This window comes from Pelodiscus sinensis, chromosome 12, assembly GCF_052426305.1.
Source record: "Pelodiscus sinensis isolate ZL-2025 chromosome 12, ASM5242630v1, whole genome shotgun sequence".
Taxonomy (NCBI): Eukaryota; Metazoa; Chordata; order Testudines; family Trionychidae; genus Pelodiscus; species Pelodiscus sinensis.
Genome location: NC_143063.1, coordinates 41,836,232 through 41,856,602, shown reverse-complemented (window position 1 = coordinate 41,856,602; position 20,371 = coordinate 41,836,232). Strand labels below are relative to the sequence as shown.

Sequence of the window (20,371 nt, the reverse complement as noted above, 5' to 3'; positions counted from 1 at the left end):
AATATGAATCCATTGCCTCTGGAGAGCTAGCAAGAACAAAATGTATTTTGAGAGGAAAATGAGGAGATAGGTCTCAAAGAAACACAAAGCAGAACCACTAAGAAAGAAGGCATTATCTTTATTATCACTGGTGAAGTTTTAGCTATGAATTGAACCACTTAATTGAATCACTCATTAATTGAATCACTTAGGTCCCAATCCATCTCCCAATGAAGTCAACTGGCATCTTTCCTTGGAGTTCAATGGGAGTTAGATCACTAGAATCAAGAAACTTTTAGGTGCTTTCCAGCTTCCTCCTCTAAAACTTTCTAGCAGCCATCTCAACTCTGACCAGGAGCAATCACCCTTTCTAAGATTTAGAGTTTATTTAGTGTCTCTTGAGGCTCACAGCTACGGTAACCCAGTGTATTATAGAGGATTCTTGTTAGCCAGTTCTAAACAGGTCGAGATTCTGTAATTAGAGCCATTAACAATGGATTTCACAGATGTAGGTTACACACTTTCAAAAATGAAACTGCAGTCACAGGCAGTGGGGAAATATTTAAGAACTACTTATCCCCTAATTAAACAAGGTAGGGAACTCTTAGTACTGCATGCTAAGCACTGCTCTAGCATATGCTTATCTTAACCCTACAGAATTACATGAAAATGCTCAGGTTCCAGTCTGAGCTGTTCTTAGCCAAAATTCATCTTGCACACAGATGGAGCAGTTTTGCTGTTTCCATGCTGACACATTGCAATTGTAGCATGAAGGATTAAGCTGAAATTTATCATAAAATCACTTCAGATAGGACACTGTAATCTTCGGGTTCTACTTGAGTTTGACATACAGAAAGACAAAACAAGACTGTGTGGGACTTAAAATAGGCAAACAATAGCTGAACTAATCACGAAAAAAATCCAAACAAAAAAAATCAAGTCTCCTTAGAAAGGCTTAGATCAGTACAGCAGCCCTGGGACTGATTCTCAGACATTGTTGGGAAATCCTCAATAAACACAAAATGGAGGGCTGGAAAGATTGTCTCCGCAGTCCTCAAACCCTGCTGATACCATACACCAGGATAGTTTTCCAAGACAAGGTTAAAGCAGCTACTAGTTGCCAATGCCCTTACTATAGGTGAAGATTATCATTTTGAATAGGGAACCTGGTCACAGCTCTTTCTCTCAGTCATGTCCCAACAGCACTAAAAAGTGTGATGGTTGCTGGTACAGGAGACGCGACAGATCCCTTATCCCTGTGCAGGGGAGATCAGCCAACACTTGGATCTGACAGATTAGGTGGATTTTCTTCCACAGGGTCAACAAAAAGTGGACAGAGGAGGCCATCAGGGCCAGAATTCAGATCAAACTTCATGAATAGATTGAAGTTGATGACTTTGAAACCTGTCCTGCACATTAAGCAGTACACTTAGGAGCCGGAGAAAGAGAGACTCACAACCTGAATAGCCGTGGAGGATCAGTCATGTCAGCAGTCTCGTCTCCGAGAAAGAAAAGGGTAAACTGCAGTTTCTCACAAAAATACTGGTTCAGACCTTGAAGCTATACCTTTCATGGGAAAACTTCCACTGAAGATAATAGAAGGGCTGCCTCACGCAGGTTATGTCTCAACTACATTCCTCTTCCGACAGAGGAATGTAAATAAGCAGGATTGAAAATGTAAATGAAGTGTGGATTTACAAATCTAGCGCTTCATTTGCATAATTACGTAAGAGTGCTTTTTCAAAAAAGAAACCACAGTCTAGATGGGTTCTTTTGAAAAAAAAAACCACCATTTTTGAAAGAACACCTCATTTTCTCAGGAGTAGGCATTCTTTCGAAAAAGGGTTGGGGTTTTTTTTTTCAAAAGAACCCCATCTAGACTGCAGTTTCTTTTACGAAAAAGCGCTCTCATGGAATTATGCAAATGAAGTGCAAGATTTGTAAATCCGTGCTTCATTTGCATTTTCGAACGGGCTCATTTGCATTCCTCTTTTGGAAGAGGAATGTAGTTTAGAGGTGATCTCAGGGTTATGGGATAAAAAAGGAGCGGGAACTTCAGGATGCGGCTCAAAAAGAATAAGACTTCCTCAGAGGCCTGGGCCTGGAAGACTGGCTCCAAATCTGTCAGCAGCGATCGGGGTATTTGGATCTATTCTCACAATGGCTACGTCTACACTGGCATGAATTTCCGAAAATGCTTTTAACGGAAAAGTTTTCCGTTAAAAGTCTTTTCGTAAAAGCGCGTCTAGATTGGCACTTTTTGCGGAAAAGCGTCCGTGGCCAATCTAGACGCAGTTTTCCACAAAAAAAGCCCCGATTGCCATTTTCGCGGTCGGGGCTTTTTTGTGGAAAACAGTACTATGCTATCTACACTGGCCCTTTTGGGCAAAAGTCTTTCGGAAAAAGACTTTTGCCCGAACGGAAGCAGCATAGTTTTTCTGGAAAAGCACTGATGATTTTACATGAGATCGTCAGTGCTTTTCCGGAAATTCAAGTGGCCAGTGTAGACAGCTGGCAAGTTTTTCCGGAAAAGTAGATGATTTTCTGGAAAAACTTGCCAGTCTAGACACAGCCAATGAGAACTGACTGAAGGGCACAATATCAGCTCACGGCAAACTTCCAGCTTTCCACGTTTGTTTTCATTCGACACTTGGAACAAAATGTTTTTAAAGTGTTCACCAAACCTGACAAGTGAGGGCTTCTCTACACTTACACTGAGATCAAGCTTGGGTTTGATTAGTGAGTCTAGTAAGGACCCACTAAATCAGCCATCAGCCCCAGTAATCTACCCATGAAGGATCGGGGCACAGTAGACCAGCAGGGTGGCATGGTGGGACAGAAAAGGCTACCCGGTCCCTTTGGCTCCCACTACCTGCGTAGTGGTACCGCTGTGCCAGGCTCCCATAATCCCTCAGGCCATGTTGCTAGGGGCAGGGGTAAAGAGGTGGGGTAGGCAGAACAGGGACGAGGCTTCAGGGAGGGGTGGAGCAGAGGTGGAGAGGAGTGGGGGGGTGCTCCAGGCCCGGCACCCATGGCCAGATTATGGTTATGGGTATAGGGGCCTAAGGCTGATGGGAGGGAAGGGCCTAAGTATGAAGTGCATTCTGCAAAAAAAATATGAAATCAACGAATTTCCGTAAAATAGGAGGAGAGCTGAGCAGCAGGAGCCCCATCCTTTCCCAATACATTGCTCCATCCAGCTGCAGCTCACTCAGTGCCTCTGCCTTCTGGAGCCCTGTCACTCCCCCTCTCTCTCCTGGCCCCAGCCCTGTTTGACCAGGAGGGCCTAAACAATTGAAGGGCCTACGGCTATCTTCTTATTAGCCTAATGGCTAATCCAGCCTTGCCTGTGCCCTCCTCCGGTGGCCCTAGAGCCAACGTCTACATACTTGGGTTTGCAGGGATTCTATCACAGCACTAAAAATAGCTGTTTCGATGCTTGGAGCCTTAGCCCAAATATTCACAGAGCTATTTTTAGCCCCACAGCACAAGCTCAAATCTATAGACTTGGCCTCTGAGACCCAATGCCGTAGGTTCCTGTGTGTCATGTAGACGTACCCTTAGTTGAAACTGAAAGTCTCTGACAAAATTTCACTCCGATAAAAAATGTTCCAACCACCTCTATTCATGCCATTATACTCTCTGATGCTATTTGTTTTCCCTGACAATCGATATTCACATTCAGCACTGCTTAAAATGCAAATCAAAACCTTTCCCTCAGCCATTGACTTTTAAAAGTTTGTTCAGCCTTTGTTAGCCCTACAGCTCACATTTTTTAAAAATGGAAGATTTAAGTAAAATGACTACAGCAATTGCTGGAAATATAATAAAAGTGCTTGCAGCCAAATGCCTAAATACTGAAATAAGACGCTGGATCAGTCACTTTTTATAACCCTCCTCATTAAATCTTTTTTGAGTTCTTTTAAATTATAGGTCTGTAAAGGTACGGGGATTAATTGTCTTGAAAGTCACTGTCAGGCCAGCCTACTTACTGAACACCACGGCACAGAAATGAAGGCTACATCAGTTTTTCTTTTGTTATTTTGTTGTGTATGAAGTAAACATTTCAATCAATTCCCCCACCTTCTACCCCATCATTTTATGATTACATTGAAATTATATGTGACAAAGACAGGACGTATTATGCCATGGACAAAGGGGAACAAAAATCATCCACTCATAATGGAGAGACTACAAAATGTGGTGTAATAACTGGCATTGGCGTTGATGTACACTAGGACATAAGAAGAAGGAGACCAGTGTTAAAAAAAAACGAATCCTAAAGAGCCAGAAGATGGAATTCATTCCTGGGTCATTCAATCTCTAATGAATGTTAAAGATTTATAGACCCTAAAGTCTTAGACCATCAGTAGGGGCCCTATTGTGGCTGTCTAATCCTATTGCCTTGTACCAGTAAGGCTACTACAGTGTGGTATCTTATGAATTTCCCTTGAAGCTGCCTTGTGTCCTTGCAGTAGAACCATTTCCTTTCTATGGTTCTTTTGTTAAGACATGATGGACTTTGCTGGTTTGGCACCCTCAGCATCTGACCAGCCCTGAACAAGGCAGTTTGCTGGACCTGGGGAGATCAGTTTTCATTCCTCTACTATCAGCTTCAAGACCGTCCTGGAGGGCTGCCAGCCTTCCCAGCAAGTCTCCCCTCCTGGCCACTGGATTCGCTGCTAGCCCCAGCCACCGGGCTTTGCTGCTGCTGGATTGCCGGCTGGGCTCTGCTCCCTGTCGGCCATGCTCCACTCTCAGGCCAGGTTCCCTGTCCCTGGGCTGCTGTCCGGGCTTTGCTCTCAAGGTGCTGGGTCAAGCTTACTGCCCCCAGCTGCTACCCCACTTGGCTGCCAGCCCACTGGACTAGCTTAACCCCGGCCGCTGTCAACCTCTGTTACCAGTCACTGGCGCTCTGATCCAGTGACTCTGGTATAGCCACATCTGTGGTCCTGCTGGACCACGGATGTTGATGGACCAGAGAGTCCCAGACCAGAAAGTGTCAACCTGTATCTGGACTTGGTTGGAGTTATCAGTTCTCTGTGGGCTGTCACATTACTGGGTTACAATAGGAAAAGGCAGATCATTGTTGCACCCACTGTTGTGTGTTCGCCCCCGGTTCTGTGAAAGGTGGGCTACAGGATGCCTCTAATTGAAAGCTCATGCTATGCTGATTCTGTCTACTCTACTCATATACTAGTATGATTTTTGTATGTAAAGTTATGAATACGGGTTCTGTACTTATATTGTAAATGTTCTCTGTCTGGGAGACAGCGGCAGGCATCGCCCACCTGTTGGAAGGGATGGTGTCCCAGTGAATGCTGTGTAGACAATGGCTCTTAAAGGATGCCAATGGACACTTGAGGAGCACACAATGGCCCCCTTGGCCTAAGGAGGACAAACCTGGATACCTCATAGCTCCTTGACTAAAAAGGACATGGTGATCATGCAGTCAGCTCCATTTTGGGAGGCACCTTCACTCAGGACAAAAATGGATTTCCCTCTGGATGGGCAAGATTATAAAAGTATTCTGGGAGTGCCCCGATCTTGGTCTTCCCTCCTGCCCTCCCTCTTCAGAAGCACCTTTGCTAAGGACTGAGAGCCTGGAAGGATCCGTTGACCCATCTTAACATAGGATGTACACCAGAGACTTTTAAGATAGCGGTCATTACATCTCTGCTAAGAGTCTGCATCAAGAACTTTGTGATTGATGTCTGTAATATGCTTTCTTTAACAATTCTACTCTCAACCTTTTCTTTCTTTTAATTAATAAGCCTTTAGATTTTAGATTCTAAAGCATTGGCACAACGTACTCTTTTGGATAAGTTCTGAGGTGTAAATTGACCTGGGACTGTGGCTGGTCCTTTGGGATCAGTAGAACCTGTTCAGATTTGGAGAGACTGATTTTTGTAACCTCTCATCTGTGTAAGGCACAAGTAAATCTGGGGTATATAAGGGGATTGCTTATGAGACTTCTTGCTGGCAAGAGTTGATGGGTTTGGTGCCTTAGAGGAGAAGGGCCAGTCTTGGGCTATAAGGAGCTCTAGTTCTAAGCCATTTGCCCTAATTTAACCATTACAGCAGTGCCCTCAGACCACCTGTTATATTACATTGGCACCTAGGAAATATGAAGTGACTCAGTATCAGACAACACCCCTGATTTCAAAAGTTCAGAATATTAAAATGCAACTTGGATTATGGGTCAATTAACAGCTATTAGCCAGAATGGTCAGTCATGCAACACCAGGCTCTGAACGTTCCTAGCGTCTGTTTTCCTGAGTTTAGAAGTGGAGGGCATAGAATGGATCACTCAGTGATTGCCTTTTTTATTAATTCCCTCTCAAATACTTAGTATTATCCTCTGTCAGAAAACAGGATACTGGGCTAGATGGACCTTTGGTCTGGCCCACTATGGCTGTTTTCATTTCTGATGACATCTCTCTTTTAATGCGGTAAATCTGCCTAGTGTTTAAGATGTTAGTTACATTGAATTGGCAACCCTCCTTGACATTCTCTCATCTTTATCTTTTACCTCATCTTTGATCTTTCCTTACCTTTAAAGAGCCCTGCTTCTCTTTCCCTCCAAAAACCAGAACTTCTGCCATGTCTTCAGCCTGGGCAGACCGGGCATGGATGAACAAAGCTGTGACGGCTTCCGTTATATTTTTCAGTGCAACTAAAGATCCATTGGGTTCCACCTTAAAGTCTGGGTTAGAAACTGCAAAGCTCAGCTTGTCGTTCCCCTTGCAGTCATCAAACGCCACTGTGAAAGAAGAGGAGACAAGAACATAAGCATTGGTTTATACACAAGAGCTTCAAACATATATATAGGATTTGCTTCTACATAGAGATGACATAAAACTGGTTCCAAACAAGGGAGCACATTTTAAAAGTGGTCTTCTGTAAGCCTCTCTGTTTGCATGTCCATCACCTCAAGGACAAGCTTGTACGTGTGCAGTTTTGGAGGGATGAAAGACTTTCACCAGGCAAACAGAATAGCTAAGACATGGATTAATGATTTTGATCTTGGATGTTTTGTGATCACTCAAATCAAGATCACAGAAACAGCAAGTACATACCTAATTACACATGTTAGTACAGGTGCCGACAGACAGAGACTAAGGGTCACTACCTTGGGTCCCAGTGATTCAAAAGGGCCCAGGCTCCCACCCTCTGCTGTTGCTACGGTGGGCACAGCCGGAGCTATCAGCCCTTTAAATTATGGTTGGCGCTCCAAGCAGCATGCTCCAGGCTAAGGGCTAGCTAGCAGAGAACCCAGGTGATGCTGAGGGTTGGTTTCTCCACAATTTTGTTGACCTCCCTATATTAGCATCTACAGAACACTAATTATGGACTTGTTCATGCTACTGGACCTCTAGGGTATGTCTAGACTACATGGCTCCATTCACAGAGCCATGTAAACTAGTTTACCCGACATAGTCAATGAAGTGGGGATTTAAATAATCCCTGCTTCATTAAAATAAAAATGGCCGCTGCACTGTGCCAACACACAGATGATCCGGCACAGCACGGCAGTCTAGATGCGGATCGGTCGACAAGGGAAGCCTTTGTCGACTGCTCCCTTATGCCTTGTTGAACGAGGTTTACAGAACAGTTGACAAAGGCTTCCCTTGTCGACCAATCTGCGTCTATACTGCCGCGCTGTGCCAGATCAGCTGATTGTCGGCACAGCGTGGCAGCCATTTTTATTTTAATGAAGCGGGGATTATTTAAATCCCCACTTCATTGACTATGTCGGGTAAACTAGTTTATATTGCTCCATTGAGGGAGCCATATAATCTAGACATACTCCTAGAGTGCTCACAAAACAGTTCAAAGTAACCAGTATGTTGCCTTCCTGACTGGAATAGCTTGTTTTGTCACAGTCTGTTTGTAAAAATGTTGTATGATAGAAAAAAATATGGCAGAAAAAATACTATAGTTTGAATTTCACTATCAAGACAGCTGGCTAAATCTACAAATTCCCCACATTTAAACTACTGCTCCTTGTTTAAAATTCTAAATAGAAGATAGACAGCCAATTCTGTTGATTTGTCAATGGGAAGTGGGTACCTAACTGTTCTTAATGCTTTTTTAAAAACTTCCCCATAATTGTAACAGCATGAACTGTAATTCAAAACATTGTAATGGTGAGTAGTATGGATTTTTTGTTTACAGAATGTTTATCTTATTTATTGATTTGAAGTCCTTTTATAAAAGATTGATGAACAACAGATGATGACTTTTTTAGGATATATAAAATTATAAGTGAGCAAGGTAGTTATGTAGAGTAGACATCATTTAAAACACAGCTATGACCCAACTACAGGATTCCAGTTACCACTGCATGAGCATTGTAGTTATTAGCAAACATCAATGGAGAAATATAGCTCTTTGTGTTTGTCAGACCAATAATACAAGTATGGGGCGGATTTTCACCCTGGTGGAAACTATCATAACACCATTGATCCTCAGCATGAATTGTCATAGATCCAACAAGAGCACACCAATTGGGAATCTGGCTCTATATAACTATAGATGAAAACTTTTCATGATACTTAGAAACTGTTTTAAGCCTTGCCAAAGTAGACAGTGTTGCTCAGATATACCAGTTCTGTACACTTGCTTGCTTGTGCTTGGCACCTCATGTATATGCTGTCATTACTTTATTTGTAATATACTATCATCATTACCAACAATTCACTACCACACAGTTGTCCTTTAAGATCTCTCCAAAAACATACAAAAAGGAAACGGGAGGTTGATTGTGATTAAGAAAGATACTGCGATGAATTATATTAATTTCTAGTGCTCGACCAGCAAGCTACCACAAGTTGAGAAGCTAAGGGGTGATAGGATATTTATCCCCACTTCTTATTTCACAATACAATGAAAATATACGCTGGACCTCATGTGTTACATTTATAAATGACAAGCATCTTAAGCTCATTCAGATCACAAACCCATTTCTACATGCCCTCGGCTTTCTTGAGCTGTGTTAGTCTCCTTAACCATTATAGATTTATATTATAGACAACTTTGCCCCTAAAGATCTTGGAGATATAGCAGGAGCTCTTAGCTTTTAAATACCTTTGCCTGTAGTAATTACGCACTTCATAAAACGGAATCTCAGTTACACCGTGTCAGCTTTAGACCTTGTAATAAACCAGGGGATTAAGAGATCTTCACCAAAAACTTGTGGTTGCTCCATAAATCTTTTAGGTTTCTCGACTGGAGAAAGATGGGTTGCATGTGTTTGATGTGGCTTGGTTTTTTTTAAGGAGATCCACCTTAGACCCTTCAATTTAGTGCTGGAACAGTTAACTTTTAAAAAAATCATTGTGGGATCCTTGCTATTTTGATCTTGTTTTCTCTTCAGTAGTGGTTCTTTAAAAATTATTACACTTCATGGACACAGACAGGCACTCGGAAAATACAGATGATCAAAGGTATTAGATTCATTATAAATAAAGCAGCTTCAAAATGATTAATTGGATAAATCCACTGTTGGAATTGTCGTGTTAGGTTTAGTTGTTTTTTTCTAGAGTCAAGAAATTCCAGCATCTATCACAGCCTGACCAATACTGGAACCAAAGCTGAGGGCTCACACACTGAGTAAGCTTGCACTGCACCATGATTAGACACACATTAGAGAGATCAGCTACAACTGACTGGCCTAACAGACCAGCACATAAATTTCCCACCAGACCTCACTCCCAACACCATTAGTGGTTTAGGCCTATATTCACAACACGGCAGTTCTGGGATCTGGGCTGGCAGGGGACTGTAGACCTAGAGAAATTTCCACTTGTAAATCTATTGCATTTGGACTCCACCACAAGAAAACTGCAGAGATGGGAAACCCATGGCCCTTTGCTGGATTCTTCAGTTTGACCATGGCTTGTTATATTGTGAAGTGTAGCCTAAATTGCACAGTAAGGGCTGATTTGTCCGAGGCAATCGGCACCCACAACTCCTATCAAAGACTGTGGGAGTACAGGTGCTAAGCACCTCTAACAAATCAGAACCTCAGATGCTAAATTCAAACAGAAGTGTCTGAAAGGGCAGATAGAGTACGAGGCAGACTCAGCACCAAGGCAGCCAGACTGGTTCAGGAATCACAGCTTGAAATGGGGACAATACCAGTCAGCGCTGTGCATTGGGAGGGCTGGCAGGTAGCCATTTTAGATTTGATTCTGACTAACAGGGAGGAACTGGTAGCAAATCTCAAGGTAGAAGGCAATTTGAGGGAAAGTGATCATGAAAAAGGAAGGACTAAGAACAGCAGAATAAGGATAACGAACTTCAAAATAGCAGATTCAGAACTTGTATGTAAGATTCTATGGGAAGAAAATCTAAGGAAAAGAGAAGTTCAAGAGAACTAGCAGTTTCTGAAGGAGACAATATTAAAGGCACAACTGCAAACTTGATTTGCTTGATTTGCATGTTCCCGGCTGGTCGCCATTTTAGAAATTGACTAGCCCGAAGTAACTGCCCGCGTCTACATGCGGCAGTGAAACGGGATTCCGGAATAAAGCCCTAAATTGAATTAGGTGGTATTCCTCATGGAATGAGGTTTACCACCTAATTCGATTTAGGGACTTTATTCCGGAATCCCGTTTCACTGCCATGTGTAGGCGCAGGCAGTTACTTCGGGCTAGTCAATTTCTAAATGGCGACCAGCTGGGAACATGCAAATCAAGCATGGTATATTTAAATCCCGGGCTTGATTTGCAATTCCGGTCGCCCTCATTAGCCTCCCTAGATCGATTTGGGGGCTAGTGTAGACGCATGTAGAGAATGCATGAAATCCCAGAAGACTGGGAGAGAGCAAACATAGTGTCGATCTTTAAGGACGGGTGTAATGAAAAACCAGGAAATTATAGACCAGTCAACCTAACTTTGACATCTTGAAAGATACTAGAACAAAATTATTAGATAATCATAATTATTATTAGATTATCCCCTGCCCTCAATGAAAAAGCGAAAAGAAGATTCAAAAGGAAATGAGACATACTGGTCCAAATCCTGTTCCCATTTACTCCAAATTAGCATCATTATCCTCAGTGACACCTTGGGCTGACAGTTGGGTAACAGAGAAGAATCTGGTCCAGCAAGTTCATTATTTCACTGACGAAAGCTCAATCCATAATGGTACCATTAATAACACAAAAGGTCCATGTTGCCCTGCAGATGAACCCACCAGTACCACCAACTTTTCCTCACCCTCCAGGCACCCACCAAACAAGTATTATACTGCAACAGAAAAAAAACCCACACTGAAGGTGGGAGGTGCCAAACAAGCTGACAATAATAAGGCTGCATGACATATCAGTGGCTATGCTCCCAGAACACTCTGTATGTTAACTGTGACCACGGAGCATGGGTGGTAAAATTCATGTAATCCCATTGAGCTCCTGCTGTAAGGCTCTTTATTAGTAGCCTGCCCTAGTACAAAAACTACCACAGTTTTTCCTGTCCATGGTATAGAACATGCATTTTAATTGCCTCGCAGAAATCTGATGGTACTGTCAGCTTGCAAACAGGCAGCTCCCCCCACCACACACTCACAAAGCATGAGGATTAAAAGCTAAAATTCTTCATTCAGATACATGATGTAGATCCCATCCTGATGGAGAGATTATAAGTGGATCCTTCTGTATAACAAGCAGCCCTCCCATACTAAAAAAGCTTCAGGTGATTTGCTAGTGTATTAATAGTTCACAGCTAGTAAAGTTTGGCAGGTGCCACTTTGGCAAGTTAAGTGTGTCAGAAGAGAGGAGTCTCCTACTAACACTTAAAAAAAAAAAAGCCCAACAAATAGAGAAAGCTTTCACATGAAAACAGAGATCACAGTTCAGACCTTTAGCGTCACCAAGCACAGCACGGTGGGCTACATTAAAAAAGGAAGTTATGTTTCCTTGTGGCTCCAAAAAAAAATTAGGCTTTCTAGCAGTGCCCTTCTCCAGCAGCGCTATTCAGCATTCACTAACCTCTAGCTTTCTGTATAGCCAATATCTGTGAGCATTGCAAAGAGACCTTAAGAGCTGTTTGAACATATGTAATCAGGAGATATATTTGGATGTATATTTTATATTCCCTTGGAGTTATGAGCCTGTCATTTTAACCCCTTTCATAGTCTGCTCCTCCAGCTCTCTGGTTGTTATGAAACTGGACCTTTCTTCAACTGATGGAGAAAAAGGGCTTTAAAAACCAGAATGCTACTGCCTTGCCATGTTTCACCCCCAAACACCAATACCATGAATTCCTAGTTCCCCCACAGAATGTAGCTCTCCGACCGCAGGAACAAGATGATGCAAAGGTGATGGTGGGAAAGAAAAACGGCAGGAAATTATAAGTGGTTTTGGAAAGGATATGGAGGAGGAGAGAGAAGCAGTTGGAGATTGGTTGGGTGTAGGAGTTAATCCAAGAGAATATATGAGGAGACAAAGGGAGCCATAAAAACATACAATATGGAGGAATATAAGAGCCCAGGGGTGATGGAGAAGTAAGTTGAGTAAAACTGTAAAGCAAGAGCTGACGTACGATAAATCTGAATTTCGGTGGCAAATCCAATTTTTTCCCACATATTGTGGTTTCTCTTTATGATGGATGGAAGGGAATTTAGTTTTGGGTCTTAAATAAGAGTTCTGCGCTACCTATATGGTGCACAGCTCACTTGTGTGAATCATAAGAGATCCAGAACAGAGGAAATTCAATTGTGCAAGGGTTCCTGTCCTACCTTTCAGTCAGGTGATATTGGGCTATGCCGAGCTACTTCATCTAATGCAGTCTCCATGAAGAGTCCTAAAGCTGCTCCATAGCTTTATGGCAAGGATTCCTTTTCCTGGCCTGGAGGCTGTACACTGGGCCCATGAATTTGGGTCTCAGTTAAGAGAGAAAAAGGAAAACACTGCAAAGGATAGCAATTACTGCTGAGTCATACTCAAAGGAGGATTCAGCAAGATCTGGTTAGGACATTAAAGGGAATCCAGTCTCTCTCAAGAACAAAGCAAACTTGGGTATGAGACTTAAGCATTGTCTACACTGGAAAGGTTTGGAGACAAAAGTGCTGTTGACATGTAAAAGTCACCTAAACTGAAAACGCACCAAACCTATTTTTCTGCCACCCTTTGTTAACATATCATGACCACATTATTAGCTCCCCTGATCACAGAAAGAGCAAAGCAATGGGGGTAAACATCCTGTCACCTTCAGTCATTAATCACTGTGGGAATGAACAATGTAGCACTAGGCACTTTGGGAATGTGAAAAACATCCTGTCAGCTACCTCTTTGCTTCCCAGCCTTCCTGAGACTTCCGGTTTACTTTTCGCACCACCTGAATGACAGTCCTTGCTGAAAACTCCAGCATTGGCTGTGAGAAATCATGAATCTCAGACACCTCTTGCATGTTGTGTTCAATGTGCTTAGGCTAGCACACATTGTAGCAGAGCTACTTACACACTTAAAAGCAGAATACAAAGACTGAAGGTGCGTCTACACTGCACCGTTATGTCAAGATAACGAGTGTTATTTCAAAACAACATTGCGAGCGTCTACACAGCCATTCCGTTATTTCAAAATAATTTCAAAATAATGGACGGCTTATTCCGGAGTCTGTAAACCTCATTCTACGAGGAATAACCTATTCTGAAATAGCTATTTCGAAATAAGGTGTGTGTAGACACTCCACTACTGCTTTGTCGAAATAGTCCCTCTCCAGGGCCATTCTAAGTTATTCCTCCCCAGTGTCTCCTGGGGCTTTAAATCGAGATAGCACATCTACATTAGGGAAGCCTGTCTTGGACTAATTTTGTGGCTTCCCTGAAGTGTAGACGTGCTATTTTGAAATAAGCTATTTCAGAATAACTATTCCAGACTATCTTATTTCGAAATAAGTGTGCGGGGTAGACATGCCCTTTGATGCTGATGACAGTGTAAATAACAGGGACAGCAGTGAAGTGGCTTTGCATTTGGGCTGTCACAGAGCAGCTGTGCACCATAGAGCATTATTTTTGGGGGAGGGAATCAAGTGGTGGGATCACATCGTCATGCAGGTGGGAGATAAAGAGTAGTGGCTACAGAACATTCAGATGTGTATAGCAACCTTCCTGGAGCTGTGTGCTGAGCTGGCCCCTGAACAGTGGTGCAAGGACACCCAAATGAAAGCTAATCTCCTGGTCAAGAAGCATGTTGCCGTGGCTTTTGTGGAAGCTGGTGGCTCCCGATTGCTACTGTTTGGTTGCACATCAGTTTGGAGTGGGGAAAGTCCAGTGTCAGGGCAGCACTTCTGAAAGTGGACAGGGCAATAACTTGCATGTTGTTGTGTAGGACTGGGAAATGTGGATGACATAGTGGCTGGCTTTGCTGACATGGGCTTTCCAAACTGTGGTGAGGCAATCGATAGCACACACATTCCCATTGTAGCTCCACTCCACCTCGCTTCGGAGTACATCTATCAGAAGGGGTACTTCTCCATGTGCTTCAGGCACTTGTGGATCACCGTGTAGAAAGGTCCTTGATGCATGCATCTTCAGGAACAGTGGCCTGTACAGAAAGATGCCTATTAGGACTTTAATTTTCGGGTCTGGAAAGAGAGTGTGGGAATATGGAAATGTCCATAGTGATCTTAGGTGATGCGGCTTACCCCTTACAGCCTTGGCTCATGAAGCCTTACTTGGAGCATCTGGAGAGCAGTAAGGAGCAGTTAGGGTTGCCAGATACTTTAAAAAAAATGAAACATGGCAGGGAAAAAATTGGTTGAGCAAAAAAACCAGGGGACCAAAGATGTTAAGCAAAAAAAAAAAAAAAGGCACAAAAGAAAGAGGCACTGCACCTTTAAATCCCCGTGCTCACTGCTTCCCCTGCCCCTGCCAGATGCGGCATAGAGGGAATGTCTAAAATGGCCTTCCGTCTGAGAAAAACAGAAAATACCGGACATTTTACATGTCTGGTATTCTCTGGTTTTTTAACTGGACAGAGGTTGGGCCAATACTGGATGCCTGCCAACCCTAGGAGCAGTTCAGCGATAACAATCTAAGCTGATGCCGCATGCTTGTTGAATGTGCCTTTGGCAGATTGAAAGGGAGATGGAGGTGTCTGTATGGCAGGCTGGATCTTTTGGAGGATCCTCTAATTTGACCTCTTTTTAAAAAAAATGTCCATGTAAGTGAAAATGCTGCTTCTGAAGTCACAGTATTTGACAAGTTTTAAATCATCAAAGAAGGCTATTGGGTAGGTGTGAGAAGAATGATTTAGTCATAAGACCAAATTCACTAGTAGTCCATTTACAGCAGAAAAGAATTTAGCCCATTAACTGAAGTTTAGGTTTTGAGATATCATGATGAAGTAGGCAAAATAACACAGAGATGAGACACGTGGTGAATATTACAAAGGTAGTTCGACAAAAGGCTCAGTGCAACTCTCCTCCTATAACAGACATGTATACGATAGAGCAGGAATTTAACAGATCAAATAAATAGTAACCTGCTTAAAAGAGAACCTGCCCTTGAACTTTAAAAATTAAATCTTTAATGAAGCAACTTCAGTTAGTGCTTAAGAAGTTTAATCTAATTAGATTGTGTAACTCCTTAGGGCACAGAATTTTTTTTTTTTTTTGCTCTCTCTTTGTGCACCACCTAGCACAGTGCTCCATGACTGAGGATCAGAGGCATCAGTGCAATACAAATAACAATCAATCATCATCATTCAAGTACACTATAATCTACCCTGCTGGAAATTACATACGAGTCAGGATTACAAATGGCTATGTCCAGATAAGAAGTTATCAGGGAATTAAACCATAATGATCTAACTTTTATTTACACAAAAGCAAAGTTATTCATTTATTGATGCCTACATAAGGCTTCTGATATTCCTTGTCATGCCCCAGCTGCCAAGTGAACATGTTTATTGTGTTTAATATGCCATATGGTATGAAACAGTCTCCAAAACCCTGTGCGAGTTGAAAGGAAGAAACTGCCAACTATTTCCCAAAGAAAAAAAATGGATGTCACTTTTCTCTGTTCATTTCTCAGCATTAGGCTGTCGAGTAGCTAGTTTCCAAAGAAATCCTTTTAACATATGTGTTTTATGTAATATTTATGCCGACTAACTACATTTGACATGGTGTGTGTGTGTGTGTGTGTGTGTGTGTGTGTGTTAATCATAACCTTCCATCATCATCAGAGAGGTAACTTTGCACCTGGAGGTTTCTTGCGTGGGATTCCAAGCCCATTGCACTAATGATAGGGAATTGAAGATGTGACTGGCAATGTTACCTTTTATAGATCAGAACAAGAAATCGCAGGTTTCTAGAACTCTTTTCCAAGCTCCCTCCTCTCTTTCCCTTCACCCCTTATCTGTGACATGTAGAGTACATGAGGCTTTCGCACAAATGTGATATTGATGACAATGAACCACAAATGTTTTAATGAATCCAGTTTTAAAACAGGAAATGTTTAATTCCTGGAGCCTTCCTGTAAACGGCACAATAAAAAAACACAAGCTACTGCACAATTATGACTTCCCAGAGTTTGTGATGCTGAGATGTTTCTATTTCAGAGCCTCATTTTCAGGATTTTAAAATTCAAATGCTGCAGTTGGCTTTGAACTGAAATATGGACTCCACAGTTCCAATCCTGCCTGTTTATCTTTGTCCAAAATTGCTTGAGAACCATTTTGAACAATTAAAAAAAAAGATATAAAAGTACAACATATATGTACAAATTCTGCAACTGCATTCATACATGTCATTACGGCCAGCAAAACAGACACATTTTATTTGGATAAGAGCTTATATTTAGAAAAAAAGGCCCTTGTAAACATTTTATGAAGGAATTACTTGACACAATCACTGGAGTGGGTCTGTCTCTTGGGTGGAGCATAACAGCTGGTTAAGGGTATCCAGAAACAGTTTATGATAGGGATTGAAGGATACTATATCTGATTGAAACTACAGGGAAAAATTTAGGCAGGCAGAAAGTAATTATCCAACTGGAATCAGGCCAGCAGACCAGAAGCTAGAATGGCTTCTCATGCAAATATTACCATCTTTCATATCCAAAAGTTTGCATCTCCTCTGGAAAACAAGCACCTCCAACAACTTGCTAGCAGATTGGCTCATTAATGATGAGTTCACAGCCCATAATAGTACAGCTGAAGCTTACCTAAATAATTAATAATAATTTAAAGATTAAAAAGCAGCTGCAGTCCATGTGTACTTTCTGCTTAGGGACACATTTTGTTGTTGCTGTTGTTTTATACAGCACCAAAGAATGCTACTTTTTGCCCAGAAAGAGTGTCTCGCCATCGGTGCAAAAATGAAACACACTTGTAACACATGGCATACACAGCTTTTTAAAGACTGATTTTTACAAGACACATTGTGTTGAGCTTCAAGTCAGCTGATCAATTTCAGTCTTCCATGTATACTATGAAGGGAACTTGCTAGTAAGGTACCACATTCTGAAGTATTTAAGTGTGAGTGTCATCAGTGTTGGGTTCTATAGCATTCTGCCAATTTAAGCGCTCCTGGAAGATTTAAGTCTCTTTCTGTGAATGCAGTCTTGGCCCACAGAAGTCATTGGGAATTTTGCCCCTGACTTCAGAGATACCTGGATTTTGCCCTTTAGGTTTATTCATTAAGTTCAGCCGTTGATTTTGGACTCTGCTTTAATCATCCCGGGGCTTGATCTCATTCCCAAGTTCAGTAGGAGGGAGGGAAGTCTAGTGTTGAGAGAGGAGGCAGCTTGAAGCAGCCACTGTGAACAAATAGCCACTGTTCCTCAACTCGCAGCTGACACAGAACCTGTTGCTGTTGAAAGAATTCTGCCCTGCTCAAAGAATTCAGCAATCCAGGCAGAGTGGGTAACCTGAGCCCTGTTACCCAGGCACAGAAAAGGAAACAACATCAAATGCTACTGAGAGCTCTTGTTCTAGGAAGTTTGCAATGATTCGGAGAACACCACAACCAACCAAATCTCCAGGAAGCCTTATAGAATCCTAGGACTGGAAGGGACCTTGAGAGGTCATCGAGTCCAGTCCCCTGCCCTCATGGCAGGACCAAGCACTGTCTAGACCATCCCTGATAGACATTTATCTAACCTACTCTTAAATATCTCCAGAGATGGAGAGTCCTCAACTTCCCTGGGCAATTTAGTCCAGTGTTTGACTACCCTGACAGTTAGGAACTTTTTCCTAATGTCCAACCTAAACCTCCCTTGCTGCAGTTTCAGCCCATTGCTTCATGTTCTATCCCCAGAGGCCAAGATGAACAAGTTTTCTCCCTCCTCCCTATGACACTCTTTTAGATATCTGAAAACGGCTATCATGTCCCCCCTCAATCTTCTCTTTTCTAAACTAAAGAAACCCAATTCTTTCAGCTTTCCTTCATAGGTCATGTTCTCTAGACCTTTAATCATTCTTGTTGCTCTTCTCTGGACCCTCTCCAATTTCTCCACATCCTTCTTGAAATGCGGTGCCCAGAACTGGACACAATACTCCAACTGAGGCCTCACCAGTTCAGAGTAGAGCAGAAAAATGACTTCTCATGTCTTGCTCACAACACACCCGTTAATCCATTCCCTTATGGAATGGAACGGGATGAGGACAACATACAAACAACTGGGGAGCTGGACTGGTGAAGGCCCCAGGCCGGCGCCAGGCCTAAGGTGTGGGAGGCAGCTTCTGTTGCCATAAGGAAAAGAACAGAAAAGCAACAAGGATGACTCAGGTTAGGTCCTCTCCCCTGGACAAGCAACGGTAATAGCAGATTCTGGCTCCTTCCTCTGAGCCCTCCCCCAATAGCAGATCTGGGGCATTAGTTTGGTCAGGAGCCCAAGGCCAGGCCAGAGGTTCAATCAGGGTCCTCGCTTTAGCAAGAGACTGCTGTTACCCTCCTTTAGACTGACTCCCTTGGGAGCTGGCCAGTGAGCCAGTCGGTCTCGGCCATGTACAGCTCAGTGGGCAGACTGTGCTTATAGGGTGTGGAAGAGCTCTACTTTGTGTAGTGTCTGATTCCTTAATACCACAAGTTACACCCTCCCACACACCCCTCCACACACACAGAGGGCACGTCTAGACGCCACACTTCTTTTGAAAGAAACTTTTTCGAAAGAATCTTTCAGAAAAGCTTCTTTCGAAAGAGATCGTCTAGACAGCCACCACTTTTTTCGAAAAAGCTCTTTCGAAAAAAGGCGTTCTTCCTCATAAAATGAGGATTACCGCTGTCAAAAAAACCCACCGTGTTCTTTCGATTTAATTTCAAAAGAACACGACGGCAGTCTAGATGCAGGTGAAGTTTTTTTGAAAAAAGGCCACTTTAAAAAAAACAAAAACCCTGTAGTCTAGACATAGCCAAAGTTGCTGAAGACCCAGGAGGAATTTTGACCCTAATAGTCTCCTAACATGACAGCTGTGTTTCTGTTTCCTACCCACTGCTATGGAAGAGAGAATCACTCAATCCTTTTCTACCCAATAACTGCTAGAGCTCAGGCATCCCTGCCTTCAACCCCTGTTATAGGTTTCTGTTCTCTCAAGCAGACTCCCTGCAGAGTAACAGAAACTTGCTTCTGTACATCTGCTCCCTGTGTCCTGCCCCTTTGGTCATTAACAAACTTCTAGACAAGAGGCAAGATCCCTTACAACCTGATATAAAAAAAAATTAACTGATCATAGGATTTGTGTCCAGACCAGTAAGGGGCTTTACAAATTGGCAGAATAGCATGGGAGGCTGAGAAAGGTAATGCTAACAACTGACAGATATAATGGTTTCTGAAGGTCAAACAGTTTTCTTTAAAAGAGAAGCAGTATCAAAAAGTTATTACAAATCAATGTTTTCTTGTAGAAACGATGATTGGTAGCCAGGGAAAACTGTCGGTGAGGCCGAGGGTTCCTTCCATGAAAAAATCCTATAGAATTTAATAGAAAAGGATAGTCTTTCTGTAGCTTTTTTTTTAACCAAACCTGTAGAATTGAATTAAGAATTCAACATCTGCAGTGGATTTTTCCTGAGGATGGAAAAAACCCAAAAGATTATCATTCACCATTCTAGTCTTTAAGCCTCTCCCATGTGTATGTCTATTTTCTATACAGCTCATAATATAAAATATTAAAACTGTTTCTAAGCATGTAGATCAGGGGTGGGCAATAAGCAGCCCACAGACTGGATGTGGTTTGCCAAGGTTAGCTCCTGGTGGGCCGTTGGATGGTGTATTGACTGGTGTGTTCGCAGGTATGGCCACTTGCAGCTCCCATTGGCCATGGATCACTGTTTAACACAGGGGTGGGGAACCTTTTGGGTTAGGGGTTGCTGACCCACAGAAAAAAACTGTTGGGGGCCACACACAAGTAATGTGGCCCCTGAGGGAGGAGAAAGACACTCCCCACAT

General features: G+C 42.6%; 1 protein-coding gene across 2 annotated transcripts in view; it reads right to left on the bottom strand.

The window, feature by feature from the left end:
- CDH13 (cadherin 13) overlaps positions 1–20,371 on the bottom strand; it is a 967,731-nt gene that overhangs the window by 640,178 nt on the left and 307,182 nt on the right. For both annotated transcript variants that reach the window (XM_075939988.2, XM_089781523.1), the window contains exon 3: positions 6,534–6,742. In XM_075939988.2, coding sequence (XP_075796103.2) covers positions 6,534–6,742 — 209 coding nt within the window. The remainder of the gene's footprint in view (positions 1–6,533; positions 6,743–20,371) is intronic.